The 17,974-nt window shown below is 34.0% G+C and overlaps 1 protein-coding gene across 4 annotated transcripts in view; it reads left to right on the forward strand.

Annotated features, from left to right (window-relative positions):
* The first annotated feature begins 7,926 nt into the window (after positions 1 to 7,926).
* The window catches only part of LOC126751233 (diacylglycerol kinase theta), a 32,974-nt gene continuing 22,926 nt past the window's right edge, over positions 7,927 to 17,974 (forward strand). The window contains exons 1-9 of one of the 4 annotated variants that reach the window (XM_050461308.1): positions 7,927 to 8,941; positions 12,826 to 12,938; positions 13,036 to 13,209; positions 13,366 to 13,970; positions 14,354 to 14,433; positions 15,525 to 15,627; positions 15,708 to 15,814; positions 17,012 to 17,096; positions 17,178 to 17,378. In XM_050461308.1, the coding sequence (XP_050317265.1) occupies positions 13,850 to 13,970; positions 14,354 to 14,433; positions 15,525 to 15,627; positions 15,708 to 15,814; positions 17,012 to 17,096; positions 17,178 to 17,378 (697 nt within the window). In that variant the 5' untranslated portion in view covers positions 7,927 to 8,941; positions 12,826 to 12,938; positions 13,036 to 13,209; positions 13,366 to 13,849. The remainder of the gene's footprint in view (positions 8,942 to 12,825; positions 12,939 to 13,035; positions 13,210 to 13,365; positions 13,971 to 14,353; positions 14,434 to 15,524; positions 15,628 to 15,707; positions 15,815 to 17,011; positions 17,097 to 17,177; positions 17,379 to 17,974) is intronic. The other 3 variants (XM_050461309.1, XM_050461310.1, XM_050461311.1) reach the window with 3 other exon arrangements.

The following is a 17,974-nucleotide window of genomic DNA, read 5'->3' on the forward strand; positions in this document are numbered from 1 at the left end:
ATGCTCCACCTCTTTAACCCTGGAGGAAGCGTAGTTTTCTCATTGTCCTGCAGTAGCGTTGTGTGGTTGTCAGGTGCTCTATCCATTTCGTCCGCTTATGATGATTTACCATACGCCGAATCTCCGAATTGAGATCCCTTATTCGGGGATCCCCGGGATCGGCATGGCGTAAGGTGTCGCGCTCGTTAGCTAAAACGGCTGCTTCGGTTGGGAAATTGGGGCGGATTTCCGCTATTCGTCCAGCCGGGATGAAGCGAGCGGTAGTTGCTCCGATCACCTTGCGGAATCGACGTGCACCAACGCATACGTCCGTAGGAATGGGTAGAGCGTTGAAGGTGCTCTCAGTAAATTCTGTGAAGCCGGCCCAATTAGCTTTGTTAAAATTAACGAAGGTACGGTTGTCCACAGAAACGAAATCGGCAGGTTTCTCGATCGAGATAATTGTGGGCAGAAAGCCTGATGCGAAAGTTAGCATAGGTAGCCAGGTTATGCTATTACAGGTGCCCATAACTCTGGTGCGGGCTTCGTCATTCATTGTGCAGAATGTCGAATCGTCAATCTGTTCCGCCAGCTCCATCCCCCTACGATAATTTGACAGGCAGGAATGACAAAGATCGTGGTGCGCGTTAAAGTCGCCTAGTACCAAACGGTTTTCACCACGAAGTAGTGCGCCTATATTCGGGTGATATCCTGTAGAACAACATGTAACTGGGAAGATGTATATATTAAATATTTCAACCCTGACATTGTAGGGTGGTATGCCTGCGGTCTTCATCGATTAGGCGATACTGCACGGTGTTGTGCAATATACAGGCTAGGCCACCACCATTATCTCGCTCGCGATCTTTATGTATTACGTTGAAACAGGCACAACTCAGAAGATCTGAGCGGCTGTTTAGTTTGGTTTCGTGGACCGCAGCGCGTTCCCGATTCATAAGCGCAACTATCTCCTCGATCTTACTCTGGAGTCCGTTGCAGTTAAATTGAAGTATACGGGTTTGTCGCGGGTGTCGGGTGGGTAATCCTGGGGGTGAGGGAATGACGTGTAGGTGCTATTTGTTGCAGCTGCAGAACGCGCAGGGGCGGTTGTCGCACTGGGGTGTTGGTTGGCGACGCCACTGTTATGTGTTGCGGGTCAGACTCCTGCAGCATGGGGCAACGTACGACTCACTCCACTCACGTGTGTGGGGTGCGCAGGCCGCAACACGCCGGGAGGTGACACCAGCCAGTGCAGGAATTGCACTTAATTGATGTAACATTGCGACGTATGACGGTCTGACACACGGAACCACGAGGAACCAAGAGTTGCTGATTGGTTCTCGCACGAGGATTGGAGCGGGATGAAGGGTGGGGGGGAAGACAAGTCAGAGTGCGAGCTATGTTGCCTGTTTGAGCTCCTGGGGACCGTGGAGGTCCTCTGTTGGCCACTCGGGGCGAGTGGCGGCGCGGCGCCCGAACTATGTGCAGATTGCACAGCCGTAGAGGCTAGTGTCGCAGTATTGCGTAAGCAACATGGGGCCACGTAACTCGTGGTCCACTCCCTGTGAGTCTTAAGGCCTGAGCAGGTTTTAAGATGGCTCCATCCATTGCATGTATTACACCTGATGGAGGTGAAGTTTGGATGGATCCTTTTTGCGCAAACGCAGCAGAAAAATTCCTCCAGGTCCGGGTTGGACTCAATGCCAGCACGAGTCAGGAGGATACGGAGCAACCCTGCTGCAAGGCATTGCTCCAGTGACGACAAACACAAATTAACACTCACCGATCCAAACGGAGTTAGATCGCCGAAATAACAGCCCTTGGTCGGATGAAATCCGAGTCAACTCCGGTGTGTAGAACCGGCTATCGAGAGAATTAAATTTTATACTCTCGTAACAAGGTTCATATGCATGTGAAATAAAAATTTAATCAAAGCTAAAATTAATATTAAAAAGTCTTCTCGTAGTTCTAATCAAATTTTAACTTTTTTTTTATATTTATAATAATATAAAAAATAAAGAAATATATACCATTTTGGTCGACCACTTTTTGGCATTTTTCCGCTAGAGACATTATTCCATCACAGTAAATCGAAATTTCTTATATTTAGTATAGGGAAGCTGAGGTATTTCGTGGGTCGATATCGCAAATATTTGGCAAATTTGCTATAAGATTTCACAGATTAACCGATATGGTCAATTAAAAATCAGTCATGTGCACTAAGGTCCACATATTTGGTGTCTGGGTCCTTGAAAAGTTATAGTCCGATTTCGACACAATGTGAGAGCACTATTTGTGCAAAGTTTTAATCTGATAGCTTCATTGGTTTTTGATTTGTTTACTGTAATGTGATCAGAGGATAATTTAAAAGCTTGTTATATGGGAAGTCCTTTACGTTTACAGCATCAGAGGTAAGCAGTTTTATATTGCTAATTAAATTATGTGCAAGTATATTAACAGAAACAAATTTTAATATTTTTAGATGGCAGAAAATAAACAACGCACAGTTTTCTATCCATTTTTCCATTACTCTTAACTTTTTCGCAACTTTTTCCGCATTACAATCAATTATTGCTTTTATAGCCGAAACAGCCAAAAACGTAGACCCGTGGCCCGTGTCAGCTGATACGACTTATCATATGGGCGTGCAATGTAAGTGAACAGCGAAAAACGCTACTCCCTTTCTCTTTGACTGTTTGCGCTAGTAGGAATCCACGGCATTTGGATTTTTGCCGTAGAAATGTGTCAGCTTTATAATTATATAAACTATTTTTAATAGTTTGTTATCAGATTTGATATCTTATATTATGAAAAATTACTTACCTTAGTATTCACCTAGATAGAAGACTTACGTGTAGAAAACATATATCTAGAAAATAACTTGCATGAAGAGAAGAGCTGCAAATTTAAATTGGCTTTTAATAAAAACTCTAAGCATAGCCTAGACAAAAGTGCTTTTATATAATGCGATCATAAAGCCGATTTGGATGTATGGAATTCAACTGTGGGGTACGACCTCTGTAACTAATATTGATATAATACAAAGGTTCCAATCAAAAATGGTTAGAACAATCACGTGTTCACCATGGTACATGCGTAATGAAAATATCCATACAGACCTTGGTATTTCTATGGTAAAGAAAGAAATAGAAGACAGCGGAATTAAATATATATCTAAGCTCCGAGATCACCCAAACCCTTGGCTAATGCTTTTACGCCTTAAAAGAACAGATATGCCTGCGTACTAAGGAGCAAGTTTTATTTAATTTGCCCCCTCCTGGAGGTGGTGTCTTGATAATTGGCATAATTGATTTTAAAGTTTGTTTATAATTATATTCATATAAACAATTAGAGATATAAATATAAAATAAACAATACTTGACAACCCTATAACTCAGTTGCCCTGTGAATAATTATTGATCTAAATTTTTGGTATACTTTTTGACTAAGGTAATATAAGTAATTTTTTGTGGCGCCAAAAAAGTCTCTAAAACAGCTGATGGTTTTCTCCTCTGTGTGCAATAAAAAGTGATATCGGCGAAATTACAAACCTTCCAATCCAAATTAGTCAGTGGTTGTAGGTCCCTGCAGAGATAAAGAGAGTCCAACTCCTCTCTCACTGGAAGTGAGAGAACAATTGCTAAACGTCAAAACCTCTTGAACTTTGACAGTTGATCGAGTTCAGGAGGTTTTGACGTTTAGCAATTGGAAACTAGCGATGACCAGATTGAAATCTTACCAAAAAAATATGTAAACGGATGGATTTGTTGCATCGTTCAAGACCACTTATAAAAAATGTAAAACAATGAAAATTAAATAAATTTGTGAAATTTAAAGGTATTATTATATTATTATTGAAACGTTTTGTAATTTGAAGCATCATAGTATATTTTCAATGGAAAATGATTAAAAACATTTAATGATTGAGAGCTAACAAGCTTAAATCCTTTTATTGGGTATTGAAAGGTCAAAAGTCAGTTGTTCTAATATACTCTAAAAAGATTTAAATAGTTTCTCCATATAATAAATAACCACTGAAAATTCTCAAGCGTTTTTGAGAAACGAAAAATAGTTAGGGATGCGCAATTTTAAATAACACTCCAATTACCTGTTGCGAGAATGACTTATTAATCACGAGTAACGAAAAATACGTGCGTTCGGTTCAACGGTTCAATTACAAGAGAGCGTTCTTTATTTCTTAATCTAATTGCTAAGCTTAGATCTTAAAACTAACGGCTTAAACTAGTGGTAATATAAATATGTATTAAAAAGGGGTAAGTATAATCATTTTCGACTTTCGTTAAATATTGTAATAGATTGTGGTAAGTATTAAGGTAAGTAAAAGAACATTAAGGTAAGTATTTTATAATAGATTTTCTTAATTGAAATTTTTAGAATTCAATATTCTACAATTTTTAATTTTTGTTTTAGATATAGATATGTCGCTTGACGCAACAACCACTATATAGTAATTTTTATTCATACTAAGTGTTGGGTGTTTTATTATTTCATTATAGCCCTGACACGAGCAAAATTATGCGCCTTAAGCAACGCTAATGCGCATTGAAATTTTATGGTTACAGACGGCAGACTTGTGCATTTAGACAGCTTATAGTGAAATTTGTTAATTTATTAAAAAAAAAGTGAAATAAAAATGAATAAAATAAATTATTAATAGAAATTTTGGTATTTTTGGAAAATCAATATAACTTTAACGAAAAAATTCGTTTATTATTAACTACGTTAAAAGATAATAGAGTGAAATTAAAAGCAATAATTGATTGTAATGCGGAAAAAGTGTGCGAAAAAGTTAAGAATATTGGAAAAAAGGATAGCAAACTGTGTGTTGTTTATTTTCTGCCATCTAAAAATATGAAAATTTGTTTTTGTTAATATACTTGCACATAATTTAATTAGCAATATAAAACTGCTTACCTCTGATGCTGTAAACGCAAAGGAGGCGGCAGACTTCAAGCGACATCTGTCAAAAAATAGCAAAAATCGGCCATTTTTGAGCAGTGTTGCCTACTCAAATTTGGTAAATTCAGCTAAATGCACAAAATTCTTGTGCATTACAAACTTGCATTAACATGGGTCAAATGCGCAAGTTAATGAAATTAAGCCCACTAATGCAAATTAGCGCTGTCGTCTGTCAGGGCTATTAGATAATTCATGCAATGACGACATGAGGGAATCAAACAAGCATAGAATTGTGTTTTGCTGTCGGTATTTTCATATCGATATTCAAACCGGGAATTGAGTGGATATGTAATGTACAAAATGTGTAGATATGTTTTGAGATCAGCACATCTTGATTTCTTTGACTTGTTTTGTCCCATTCATTGTGACACCAAAATAGGCAGAAATTGTTAAAAAGGTAAGAAACCCATTTTTTGCCTGAACTTTCGCATATTATTAAATCCGCATTTGAGTAAAAAATATATTTTCTTAAATTTGTACATGACATTTTTATTTTCTGTTTAACTTCGTCCAATTTGGTCCTTCTCGTTGTTTTATGTTCTCTGGGTGAACTGTGTTTTTTTTTTGCTTCAGGGACATATGTATGTGTACATGCTATATGTGTATGCAAACTTGTTTAAACAAATTGATAATTTTAAATAAGTAAAGGACGATAAACATCTCATAATTTGTCTTTTGGGCTGTTTTGTCCGACACTAAATGTTGAATGGGTCACAATTCCTTATTGCTCCATTAAATATTTTCGATAAGTTGAAATCCTATTCAACATTTATAGCCCTGACAGGCGACAGCGCTAATATGCATTAGTGGGCTTAATTAACATTTACTTGCACATTTGACCCAAGTTTCTAATGCACAAAAATTTCGTGCATTTCGTTGAATTTACTAAATTTGAGTAGGCAACACTGCCCAAAAATGGCTAGTTTCTGCTATTGTTTGACAGATGTCGCTTGAAATCTGCCGCCTTGTTTGTGTTTACAGCTTCAGAGGTAAACAGTTTTTATATTGCTAATTAAATTATGTGCAAGTATACATATTAACAAAAACAAATTTTAATATTTTTAGATGGCAGAAAATAAACAACGCACACACACGCACGCACGCTTAAGGCGCATTAATTTTGCTGTCTGTCTGCCGTCTGTCAGGGCTATTAGTGTCGGACAAAACATATTAGACTGATGGATATGAATGCTAAAAACATCTCGTAAACTCCAAACAACAATTTTGGATATAAAAAAGTATTGATATATAAAGATAAATTGGGATTCACTTAAGATACCAAAGTTCAAAATGCCAACACCGACAAAATTTAAATATGCAGCTAAATGAAAATACCAACAAATCAAAACACCGACAAACCAAAATGCCGATATGTGAGAAATATTTTATCTTGTTCGCCGTTATTTCTATCGAAGCACAGAAAGAGAATTCTACTGACTAAGGGTTATGATCTTGAGCGTGTTCGTGGCCGGAGTCCGCAGACCGCGGGGCCTCGAACGAATAAAGCCACCTTTTCTTGATTTGTCGGTATTATGATATGTCGGTGTTTTGATTTGTGACAAGTACCCAATATAAGAAAAAGTTATAGAGCAGCCAAAAACAAGTTTATATCAGGTTTTCCTCGATCAATTAACACGATTACAATGTGCTCGGGAACACATAAACTGGTCAGTGAACCGAAAGAAAACAATGTTTTCTCCGATCAATCAAAATTTAATTTAACGTACTCAGGCGGAGTGGGGCGAGTTCGCCGAGCCAAAAAATATCCAGTTAGATCCTTGTTGCTACCAAGGTACGGTTAAGCATCTTCATCGAATCAATGGCAGTATAAACCGATTCATTTACAAAGATATCCTTGAGAACCAAATGTTTCTCCATGCCGAGTACAATATTGCACTTCCGTGGTCGTTTCGACACGACAACTACTCAAAGGACACCTCGAAATTAATGGCAAATTGGGTCGTAGCTCAAAATATAATGTCCTAAAGTGGCCAGCTCAATCAAAGAATCTTAAGATATATAGAGAAGAGATGAATGGAGACAAAAGCAAATTGTTCGAGTTGCAAAACAAGACAGATTAAGCATTCGACAGAAACAATGTTATAGCTTCTATGCCAAATAGATGCAGTGAGAACGTTGAGAGTGGTGTAGTTTGCAGAGTTCTCTCATGAAGAGGAGAATGTTCCTTTATAACGTGGTGTAATTTTATTTTCTAAGGTGCGCTTTTTCAATGATTCCTTAAAATAATTTACATTTTAGTACAGCTAACATTAGCGCCTTCTCTATTCATTAACATCCTCTGGCAATACGGCGACTTTGTTAGTAGGATGAGTAGATTTTTAAAATAATAGTGGGGTTGAAGATGAGAGCAAAAGCTTTATATTATGAGAGAGAGAGGACGCGAGTATCCAAATTTTCTCATATAAATTATACATTCATTACACATAACACATTTGCAGGTATAGCCGATAATATGTAATGCTTGAAATAACCCACTAATTCCAACAGGTATTCAGGTTTCTTACTCCTAAAAGTGTTTTGAAATATTTGAAAGGAAGTTGTTAGAAAGATACATATATTTAAGTTTGTGACAGAACATTGAAGTTATTATAGATATAAGACATAAATATTCATATTAAGACGGTGTATATACTTTCGATATACATTTAATTTTATATGTATTTGTGTCTATATATACATGTGTATGTATACATCGATTTTAGGGAATTTCAATACAAAAATACATACGCACATTCCACATTGGTATCGAAAGCTTTTCTATGTACATGAGTACAATTATATGCGTAAGCATAAGTACATGTATACATTCATATGTGCTTTCATGCGCATTGAGGCTAAAAAAGCATTTTACGAGAGAGTAACTGTATAAGAAGTTCCCTCGTAAAGTTGAAATAGTAAATTTCTCACTTTTCGGTAAAAGCTACAAAAATGTCCACCCATTAAATATGTACACATTTTCACAATTCGTTCATCTTGAGTTTTCATAGAGTTCAAAAGGTGCGAGCCAATTTCAGTGCCTCAGAGCGCACCATAGTTAGCGAGTGAACACACCGAAAGTCTAGTGATGTGCTCTTCGTGCGGTTAACACAGAACAAACGCTGAAAATTCATATAAAAAACTTTATACCTATCGAAATAAAAGTTTTATTTAACTAAGCATAATTATTTCATTTTATTTCGTGAACAAAATTGTAAAAATTTAAAATTTATTTAGATGTCAAAATACAAAAGAGATACAGCTCACGAGAGATCGCAACTATTTATTAATAACAAAACGAAAACGCGAAAATTAACTAAAATATATATGTATGCAAAATTAAGAATGAATATGTGTGTTCCTTATTATTCATTACTTTAAATACTGGAAGTTTTAAAAGTGAATTGGAAACAATGCTTATAAACCCCTTAAACATAGGAGTGACAGTAAAACCAGTACAATTTGGGTATAAAAAATTTTCTATACCCAGCATGTAGAAAAAAATCAAATCACACTGTCACGGACTTGTACTTTATAGTATACTTATAGATATGTATATATTATAACCGAATACTGCGCGCGAGCGGGGGAAACGATCAGTATTGAGCGACGAAAATCAGCAAGGCAAGTGTGAAGCAAATGTGTGTGTGTGTGGCAGATAAGATGGAAAATTTGTTGTGAAAAATACGGAATAATTTTTGTGTAATAATAATTTTTAAGGCGAATACGCGTTTCCAAAATTTTCGTATCTCTTTGATAGGCAGTATTTAAAATTGTTCCAAACTGATATGTAATAAAATAGTAAAGAGTGGCAACGCAGAGGTACCATACGAGTACTATTATATGTACATATGGATATAGGTATGCATGTATCCTAAAACCCAAAACTATGTATATGTATATACATACATATATGTATGTACGTGATTAAGGAAAATTTAAACACTTAAAATACTGTCAACAATTGCAGCATAAAAATTCAAAGGTGAAAAAAATATGTAATAAGATAAGTTACTATGATAAAATTATAAATTATGAAGAATAGTTATTTAGAATTCTACCCGTTTTAACTATGCACAAGTATGTATGTATGTATGTACATATGTCTGTACACCTAGAACAAACCTATACTTATGTACATACATATGTATGTACATATGTATGTATATATGTACATATAAGGTTTCGATATCGACGAGTAAAAAGTGATACGTTGTAAACGGATAAACAGTTCAATAAAATGCCTACTATATTAAAATAAGGGGATCGAGATACATATGTATTTGAAGTTGGGTGTTAAGGACTATCCTAAAAGTGAACATGTTAAGATAAATATAGAGTGAGAAACAAACCTATTTGTACTGGTGTTCCTTCTCCAACAAATAAGTGATTATCTTTCCTCCAATACAAATAATAATATAAAAAACGTCATCGAAAAAGGAATACAATTTATTTGCTACGTTTGCCGACCTTAAAGACGACAAATTCGTTGGAGAGGATATGAATGGAAAACTGACCGAACGGGAATACAAGCGGAAAGCGGAGTAGTAGGAAACCATAAAACTGCGCTAGAGAGTGGAATGCCAACTATACTCAAAACACAATCCACCGAAAGAGATAAGAAAACAACGAATATAACGGTACAAGTCCATTGATTTAATGAACGAATCGGTTCTCGGCGAATTCGAACATTATACATTCTTAACAACGAGCGTACAAAAGGCGAATAAGTAAACTAGCGAGCTACAGATCTATAAAAATAGAATAACCTACCACAATCGCTATTTAATAACGAATAAACCAAGCAAACTCGAAAACTATATTAAATTAATCTTAACAATATACACCTGGACATAAGCTTATTTGTATGTACATACATATGTATATGTACAATGAGCGAACCACATTCCATACATATTTTTTTCCATTTACTCAATTATAGACTTACATATCATTATACCAGTTAACAAGCTGGGCTTTTATAGGCATACATAAAATTGGATAACTCGCAGGATTTATGCAAATAATTAATTTAAAAAAGTAATAGAAAATAAAATTATCAGACATGCTGATATAAAATTCTAATTTAATTTTGGTAACATAACCAAAAATACATATATTTAGCGTTGTTTTTCGATCCATTAGTAAAAATTTAGTTTCCTTAATCCAATCTTATAAACTTATATAATAATCGAATCATTTCCATATCCACAAAACGGTATTACTTAAATTTATTATATGCTATAATACTATAATCACTTAAGGTAAAAACTTAAGGTGTTTACGATAAAAGCGAGAGAAGAGAAGTTCAAGGTAAGAGATTACACCATATCTTTTTTAAAAAGTAGGTGTGGTCGGGCCTTTCAATAACAGAATATTCACCAGTAATTTCAGTATTCTTCATTATTAAAAAGTTTCTGCCAAATTTGTATTCAGGAATTTAATATTATATTAGTTAGAAAACAACATTTCCAAGTTTGTGAGATTTCTACTTTATATAAGAGCAGAATATGATAAACTTAAAAAGGTCGTTCCTTAAAAGTATCGATACCGAAAAACGCGATTCTCAAAAGAGCTTGCTAATTTTCTAACTTTACCAAAAAAGAGATATGTATCTCTGCAACAATTACAGTAGAATCCCGATTATCCGGATCAAATAAAACCAGGGGTATTCCGTATAATCGAAAATCCGGATAATCGATTTCAAAGCAAATCAAACAATGTTTAAATTATAATAAAGTTTTATTATGTTATAAGTTTTACAAGTGTAGTTTAGATAATATGTACGATAAATAAAAACCGAGCTATAACGATAAATAATGTATTACATAATGCCTATGTAATTTAAAATTTTGGTTGGAAATAACTTTTTATTGGTCTTTGACGTAAAGAATCACATCGTTTCATTGCGGCCAAGTCCCTGATGCGTTTCAGTTGTAACAACTGTATGGGATCCGATACATCCTGTCTTTCTAACCACTTAAAATCAATATCAAGAGCTTCAAAAGCTTCAGCGTGAGATGGTACTTGACATACATCCCCAGTTTCAGTCTCTTCTTCATCTTCTCTCTCGTTATTTATTATCGGACGCGAAAATAAACTTGTCGTAACATGTCAAAACATTTTTAAATTGACAATTAGAGCCGAGACGAATGAGTCCGGATAATCGGATATTCGGATAATCGATGTTCGGATAATCGGGATTCTACTGTACACTATAAAAGTAAGATTAAATGAAAAATGTGGATTATATGCCAATGGACCGATCAATATGTCGTACTATCGAAAATAAAGAAATCCGTCACGTTTTACATTGCTCTCATTTATCGTATATAATGGCTTTCGTTTTTATAGCATAATTGATAAAGTCGGTTCAGATCTTCATCAAAAGTACTTAATTTTGGCAAACTACGTTTTATTCAACAGACCATCAAAATGTTAATTGGAGAAAGAATTTAATACAGTTAATATTAGGATAAAACTAAGACGAATCTGTTTAAATTCAAAATGAGTTCTAGAAATTTACTAAATAAATTCTTGTTCAAAATCGAACAATTGGAAAAATAATTAATCAGAAGACCCTCAACATATCTTACAATGTTAACCAGAGCTTAAACTGTCTGTTAAGACAACGTTTTTATTTAATGTAAGGTAAAATCGGCACCATTAAGTTCCGAATATAAAATCATTCAAATGGCCTCCACGACTTCTTTTGCAGAAACGAATTCGATTAACCAAATTTTCGAGTACTTTTTCCACTAAATCAAGCCGTATGTCATGAAAAGCACGTTCAATATTGACTTCTAAAGCTTGGTTTATTGCTAAAGGCCAATGACCTCAAATATCTCCACAAGAAGTAGTCTGATGCTGTTAAATCACAATTGCTTGGAGACCATTCAATGTCACAATTTCTTAAAATAATCGAATCTCCAAACTTTTCTCGCAATAATTCGATTGTTGCACGTGCTGTATGACACGTAGTCCCGCCTTGTTGGAACCACATGTTGTCAGTATCAACTTATTCCAATTGCGGCCATAAAAAATTTTTTGTCATCGATCTATACCACTATCCATTGACGGTAACGTTGTCACCACTCTACCAGACCAAAATCCTCAGCAAACTGTCAATTTAGGCGAATATAATGGTTGTTCATGAATAAATTTCATTACTTCGGGCGGTTCTTTGTTTTATTGGCACTTGAACATAATGTAAAGAAAATGTATGCTCGAAATTTTCTACAATTCATAGCGAGCACAGGTGGACGATTATTACAACCATAAAATGGCAAAAGCTCACGAAAAGTTGGAGTTAAATTGAATAATTTGTCAGCCTTGTTCTTGCGTATATTTTTGGATAATGAAATTGTGACATACTTAAAATGGCCGAAACGACATCATATCATCCTTATTGGAAAACCCGGTATAAGTGGGTAAAAACAGATAATTATTTTGAAAATTACAAAAAGTGCAATGACTCACTGAATAAATGCGCCACAAGCATTAAATTTCAGACCCAAGATGGTGCTGAAAGGCTTTATAGGTTCGGCTGTAATAATTGGACAAGTGGCGTGGCACCTCCCACCCGAGTGCATATGACCGAACGTATCGGTCAATCTGTGAGGTCTAGCATTGAAAATTGGGGAGAATTGTTTCGTGATCACTCTATGGTATATTCAATTGATAAAGACAGTTTTCATTTCACAATTGATTAAAAAATCTTTAATAAAGTAACATGTGTTTTGTTAAATATTTCCTAAAAATAACGCATATGAAAAAAAAAAGATTTTCCGAGTCGGCTAGTTACATTTATAACAATAATTTAAATTTTTTTAATGTTGCAAAAGCTTTATAATACTTTTATTTGTACAGAAAATTTGAAATTATGAGAAATCATATAGTAGATATCCAATTAATACATTCTCGAGGGCAAATGCATTTAAAGTAGATGAAGAAAAGGAACGGAGAAAAATATATAAAAAATAGTAAGTGTCACGGCTAATACTCGTATTCATGATATACGAAGTGATCTAAATATATTTGTACATGTTACACATAATTGATTTCTGTTTGTGGTTGCAGGTACCGGCCCAAATGTCTGGATGAATAGTACAAATGGATGAAAATGCCGCCGTCGCTGTCACATTTGTTGTCGTCGCCGCCATTTTATCATCACTTTTATCGAGCACAAACGCAGCAGTACAAAACATTAAGCCCAAAAAATCAGTCAATAAAGCAAAAACTGCTGACACAAAGGTCGAAACTAAAAGCCATCAACAGCAAATGTCTGGATGAATAGTACAAATGGATGAAAATGCAATTTTATCATCACTTTTATCGAGCACAAACGCAGCAGTACAAAACATTAAGCCCAAAAAATCAGTCAATAAAGCAAAAACTGCTGACACAAAGGTCGAAACTAAAAGCCATCAACAGCAAGACAATAGAGCACCAACTAGAATTCAAAGCCGCTCAAATAGTCAAAATATACTTACTAGATATTCAAAAATATATAATAGCAGTAATAGAAAAGAAGTTACCAAGGCCATTGAAAAAAGTGGCTGTAATTTCTGTGGTCAGCAAGAAGAATTGCTTCCAAAATTCTTATTCTTCGTATATTGCATCAATAAAAATATCAGGAATCAATGTGAATTATCCAATATGATATCGAGCAGTTGAGAGAATTGTCAGCTGTTATACTAAAAACAACAAAGAAGTGAAAAGGATTATAAGAGATAAACTAAAAAAATTAAGCCTCAAAAAAGAAGCAGCAGAAAAATTGTTATAAGATTACAAAACACTTTTCATTTCGCGTATCGTCGATATCTTCGTTATATTGGTCTGCTGCCAATTGCGATTCAGCGATACGCCCCATAAACGAAAGTATCCTTATAGAATGCGCAAAATGGCGGATGGTGGACATACATTCGTAAAGAAGACCTTTGGAAAGCCAACGTATTGTCATCATTGTTCAGATTTGATTTGGGGTATTATTCAGATCGGTTATATATGTGAAGGTATGTATTATTAATTACCTTAATTATATATAATTGTATGTATGTATGTATTTATATGTATCTGTTTGTAATACAACTAACAACCGTACGTACTATACGAGTCCAGAGTCATTCCCTTTTATCATATATCACATGTTTATGTAATTAGTTACTTATCATTTTAGCTAATTAAAAAAATTTAATTATATCATGATAATTTTTACATATTTTTTATGCAAATCAAAAGTAAATGTATACATCTGAACTATTCCAATACCATCAAGCATAGCAAGACTTCTTTTCAATTGTGTAGTTCATTACTCGTACATACATATGTATATTATATCCATATGCCTATAAGACCAACATGTGTAATAATTACAATATTCTTATTGTTTTTATAGTGTGTAATTTCGTCATACACGATCGTTGTGTTTCAAATGTTGTTACTCCATGCTCTGGCATTGCTCCATGTATTATAAAGGTAAGTTACGTTTTGATAATACTTTTAAAATTATATCTGTGTTTTTGGAATTGAAGTTTTTAGGAAATAAAAGTTTGAAATTCGTTTTATTTGCGGAAAATTTCACATATCATTAAATATTATTTGATATAAATCATAATTTATTGTTTATTTTGTTTGATATGAATAATAAGAACGATTAGTCAAGAACATTAAAGAAATTAGCAAACAAAGTATAATTTAATACTACATTTTAATTTGTCCCATGCTAAATATAATCTTATCCAGCTGTGCTTGAATAAGAAACATATACCGATTCGAGGACTTAGTCTTCCGTCTACGACTTAACTTAATTTCAATGTTGCCAACGAATGACGGTATAATGTTTGAAAGGATACTAATTTCAAACAATGCCATAATTATGGTAAAGTATCGCCATATACATACGTGGATATCAAAATCTTAGTTTTGTCTCTTAAACTATTGAAAAAAAACTACCAGTGACTATTGAAATAGTTGAAAAATTAGTTAATGGTTTATTTCTTTTATTTGTATGTTTTACAAATAATTGTACACACCCTAATCAAGGAATTATTTTATTTATACAGTACAATTTTATTTCAATTTAGTTCAGTGTAGATAGGGATTTTTTCACCTTGACAACCTTACTTTCTATTAAAAACCGAAAAGCAAAGTTCGACCCTGGCACCGACACATGAATATGAGTTGTCCCGAAAAATGTGGATTCTGTGTTCATACTGAATAAGAAAGGTTGTCATGTCATCATGAGGTTGAGATATTGGTGACTATCATTATTTATGAATAACAGATGACTTGGTTCGAACAAATGCCAGCTTTTTGTCGCCTTGTGGGTGTTGATAGTTTAACACTATAGTTTAATCATGATGTATTATTATTCTTTTATTGCCACATGAGCTAAATAAATTTTGTAATAAATTAATTTAAAAAGTACTGATTATTGGCAATGAAAATTTTATTATTTTTTATGAGTATAAAATAATATCATGTCTATAATTAGTTTAATCAAGTAATAAAATATCCATATTTAATTTCATTATAAATTCTAACTGCATTAATACGTTTTTTTAAAGAATCCCGTCGCGCATTGCTGGTCGGAGCCAACTCATCATAAAAAGAAATTCTGTACCGTTTGCCGTAGACGATTAGATGATAGTCCAGCAGTACATTGTTTAAGTAAGTTTGTCAAGCTAAGAATGTAAAGACTTACATATATCTTATAATTATGTGTCCTTTCTATTCTTCTTGCAATCTAGTTTGCGAATATTTCGCACACATTGAGTGCCAAGATTTTGCTGTGCCTGATTGTACTGAAAATGCGACGTATGTGCCCGGCAAAGAATTGCAGAGTGTGAAACATCAGGTATGTATGTAAGATTTGTATATGTACATATGTATGCAAGTGTCTTTAGCCAGTTGAGGGATATGAATAGAACCGCCGGTTGCTACTTCAGCTTTGATACATCACTTTTTTGTAAAATTTTTATTTTTTATTCGAATATTTCAAAACAGGAATAAATATGTGTGAACTATTTTTTTTTTAGCATTTGGATTTCTTTCCTAATAGCTTAGAGTATAAAAATGATGATCAGCACAGCATCAAGAAATATAACAAAATGATAATACTTCAAAACATCGACTTTGTAATGATTCTAAATTTTTATTTTTTATATACATACATACTTAGTCATTACAGAGAAATTGCAAACTTTGACCATGTAATAAAACGACGTTTATTATTAATATAAACAGAAAACAAATTGAATGTTTTTTTATTAGCATAGCATACATTAAGGAATGCATTTTGCACAAAAAATTAAAAAATGTGTTTAGTAGTTATCAAAAAAAAAATTATTGCGTTTCCAATTCCGTATTTTGGGCTGGACACAGAAAAACCATAGTAGGAAATTAAGAAAATTTTTGAGAAATGTTTTAAGTGTTATTGCTCTTACGCACTCACAACGTTAATTCTTTGTAGTGTGTCCATAATTTTTATAAATTCCTCAATTGTCGGGGCAAACTCTCCACTAACTTCTGGCACCTACTTTGAATTGCGTACCATGCCTCCTCGATACAGTCCAATATTAGGACTTTGCGCTGGCCAGCTTGAGATGATATGCTTGCCATTGGATGCAATATGATCTACATTTACTAAGTCTAGGTATAAAAAATGGGTGAAATCGGGTAAATACTCATCTGAGCCCCTTATACCTAATATAAAGATTTGCGAACTTTTGGGTGACTTTATACTGCATATAGTAGCCAATATTTGAGTTATATAACGAAAATTATATAACGTGTTTTACTCATAACAGTGTATCTTTGTGCTTGAAATTGTATGAGGTACCTTAATGAAACCCATGAAATGTTCCACTATTTAATATGAGAATTAATTGTATTCAGCTGGAAATTCTACGTCGGTTTGATGTATCAGAAGTTGTGGCTACGACAATTTTTGAATATGCCTTGTGTAGTATTACAACATAATAAATGAAAGATTTAAAAGTTATGCAAATTGTAACATAATTTAATATAATATTGTTCACCTATATATTAAAAGCATCATTGGAGGGAAGGTAATCTACCCCCCACGTCTAAGTGCGCCTACTGTAAAAAGACATGTTGGTCATCAGAATGCCTCACAGGTAAAGGTAGATGGATATATACGTAAATATAAAAATATATTAATTATATACAAAAAATTATTGTGGATTGGAAATGTTCAGGCTATCGCTGCGAATGGTGCGGTATGACAACGCATGGGGGATGCCGCACGTACCTGACAACCGAATGTAATTTTGGTGTACTTCAGCCTATCTATTTACCTCCACATTCGGTCTCGATTCCGCGCACCGAGGTGCCCATAGAAGCTATTATTGGCGTACAAGTTAAATCGAAAACCACATTAGTACGAGATTACTCGTGCCGTAAGTATTTACTCTTAAAGATTTTAGGTATATTATCGAAGTCAATAAGTAATGAGTTGTGGATAAATTTTCCTAATCGAAATTAAAAAAAAATCGACCTTCTTCGCAAAATAAATTACAATTTAATGCAGTCTTTTAGCTGTGTTAGAATCAACGTGAAATTTTCATTTACAGAATGAAATGGTGAAACATAATATGACCACCACATTGGTTTTCTTAGTTTTAGTGATTGCTCCTCCCCACTCTTACTCCTTGTATCAAATTAGAACTTTGTTTCTTACGTTTTGTATGTTATTACTCAAATGTAATACCATTATTCCTACTTTCACAGAAAGAAAAGAATTACTATAGATCATTCCATATACTTCGTCTCGTTTAGTTTTCGGTTTTACATATTATCGAGACGTAAACGGAACTAAAATATTATACTGTTCGCAGGTTTTACTCCAGTAAGCTTACTATTTGGTAAACTTAGATTTACCTAAAAGTTGTTTCAAGACAGTTCAAATTAATTCTGGAAGAAACTTTGTTGATGTTGTTGTTGTTGCGGCAGAAAATGTGAAGGAATTTTCGCTGTTAACGATTAGATTTTATAA

The sequence above is a fragment of the Bactrocera neohumeralis genome, chromosome 2 (genome assembly GCF_024586455.1).
Source record: "Bactrocera neohumeralis isolate Rockhampton chromosome 2, APGP_CSIRO_Bneo_wtdbg2-racon-allhic-juicebox.fasta_v2, whole genome shotgun sequence".
NCBI lineage: Eukaryota > Metazoa > Arthropoda > Insecta > Diptera > Tephritidae > Bactrocera > Bactrocera neohumeralis.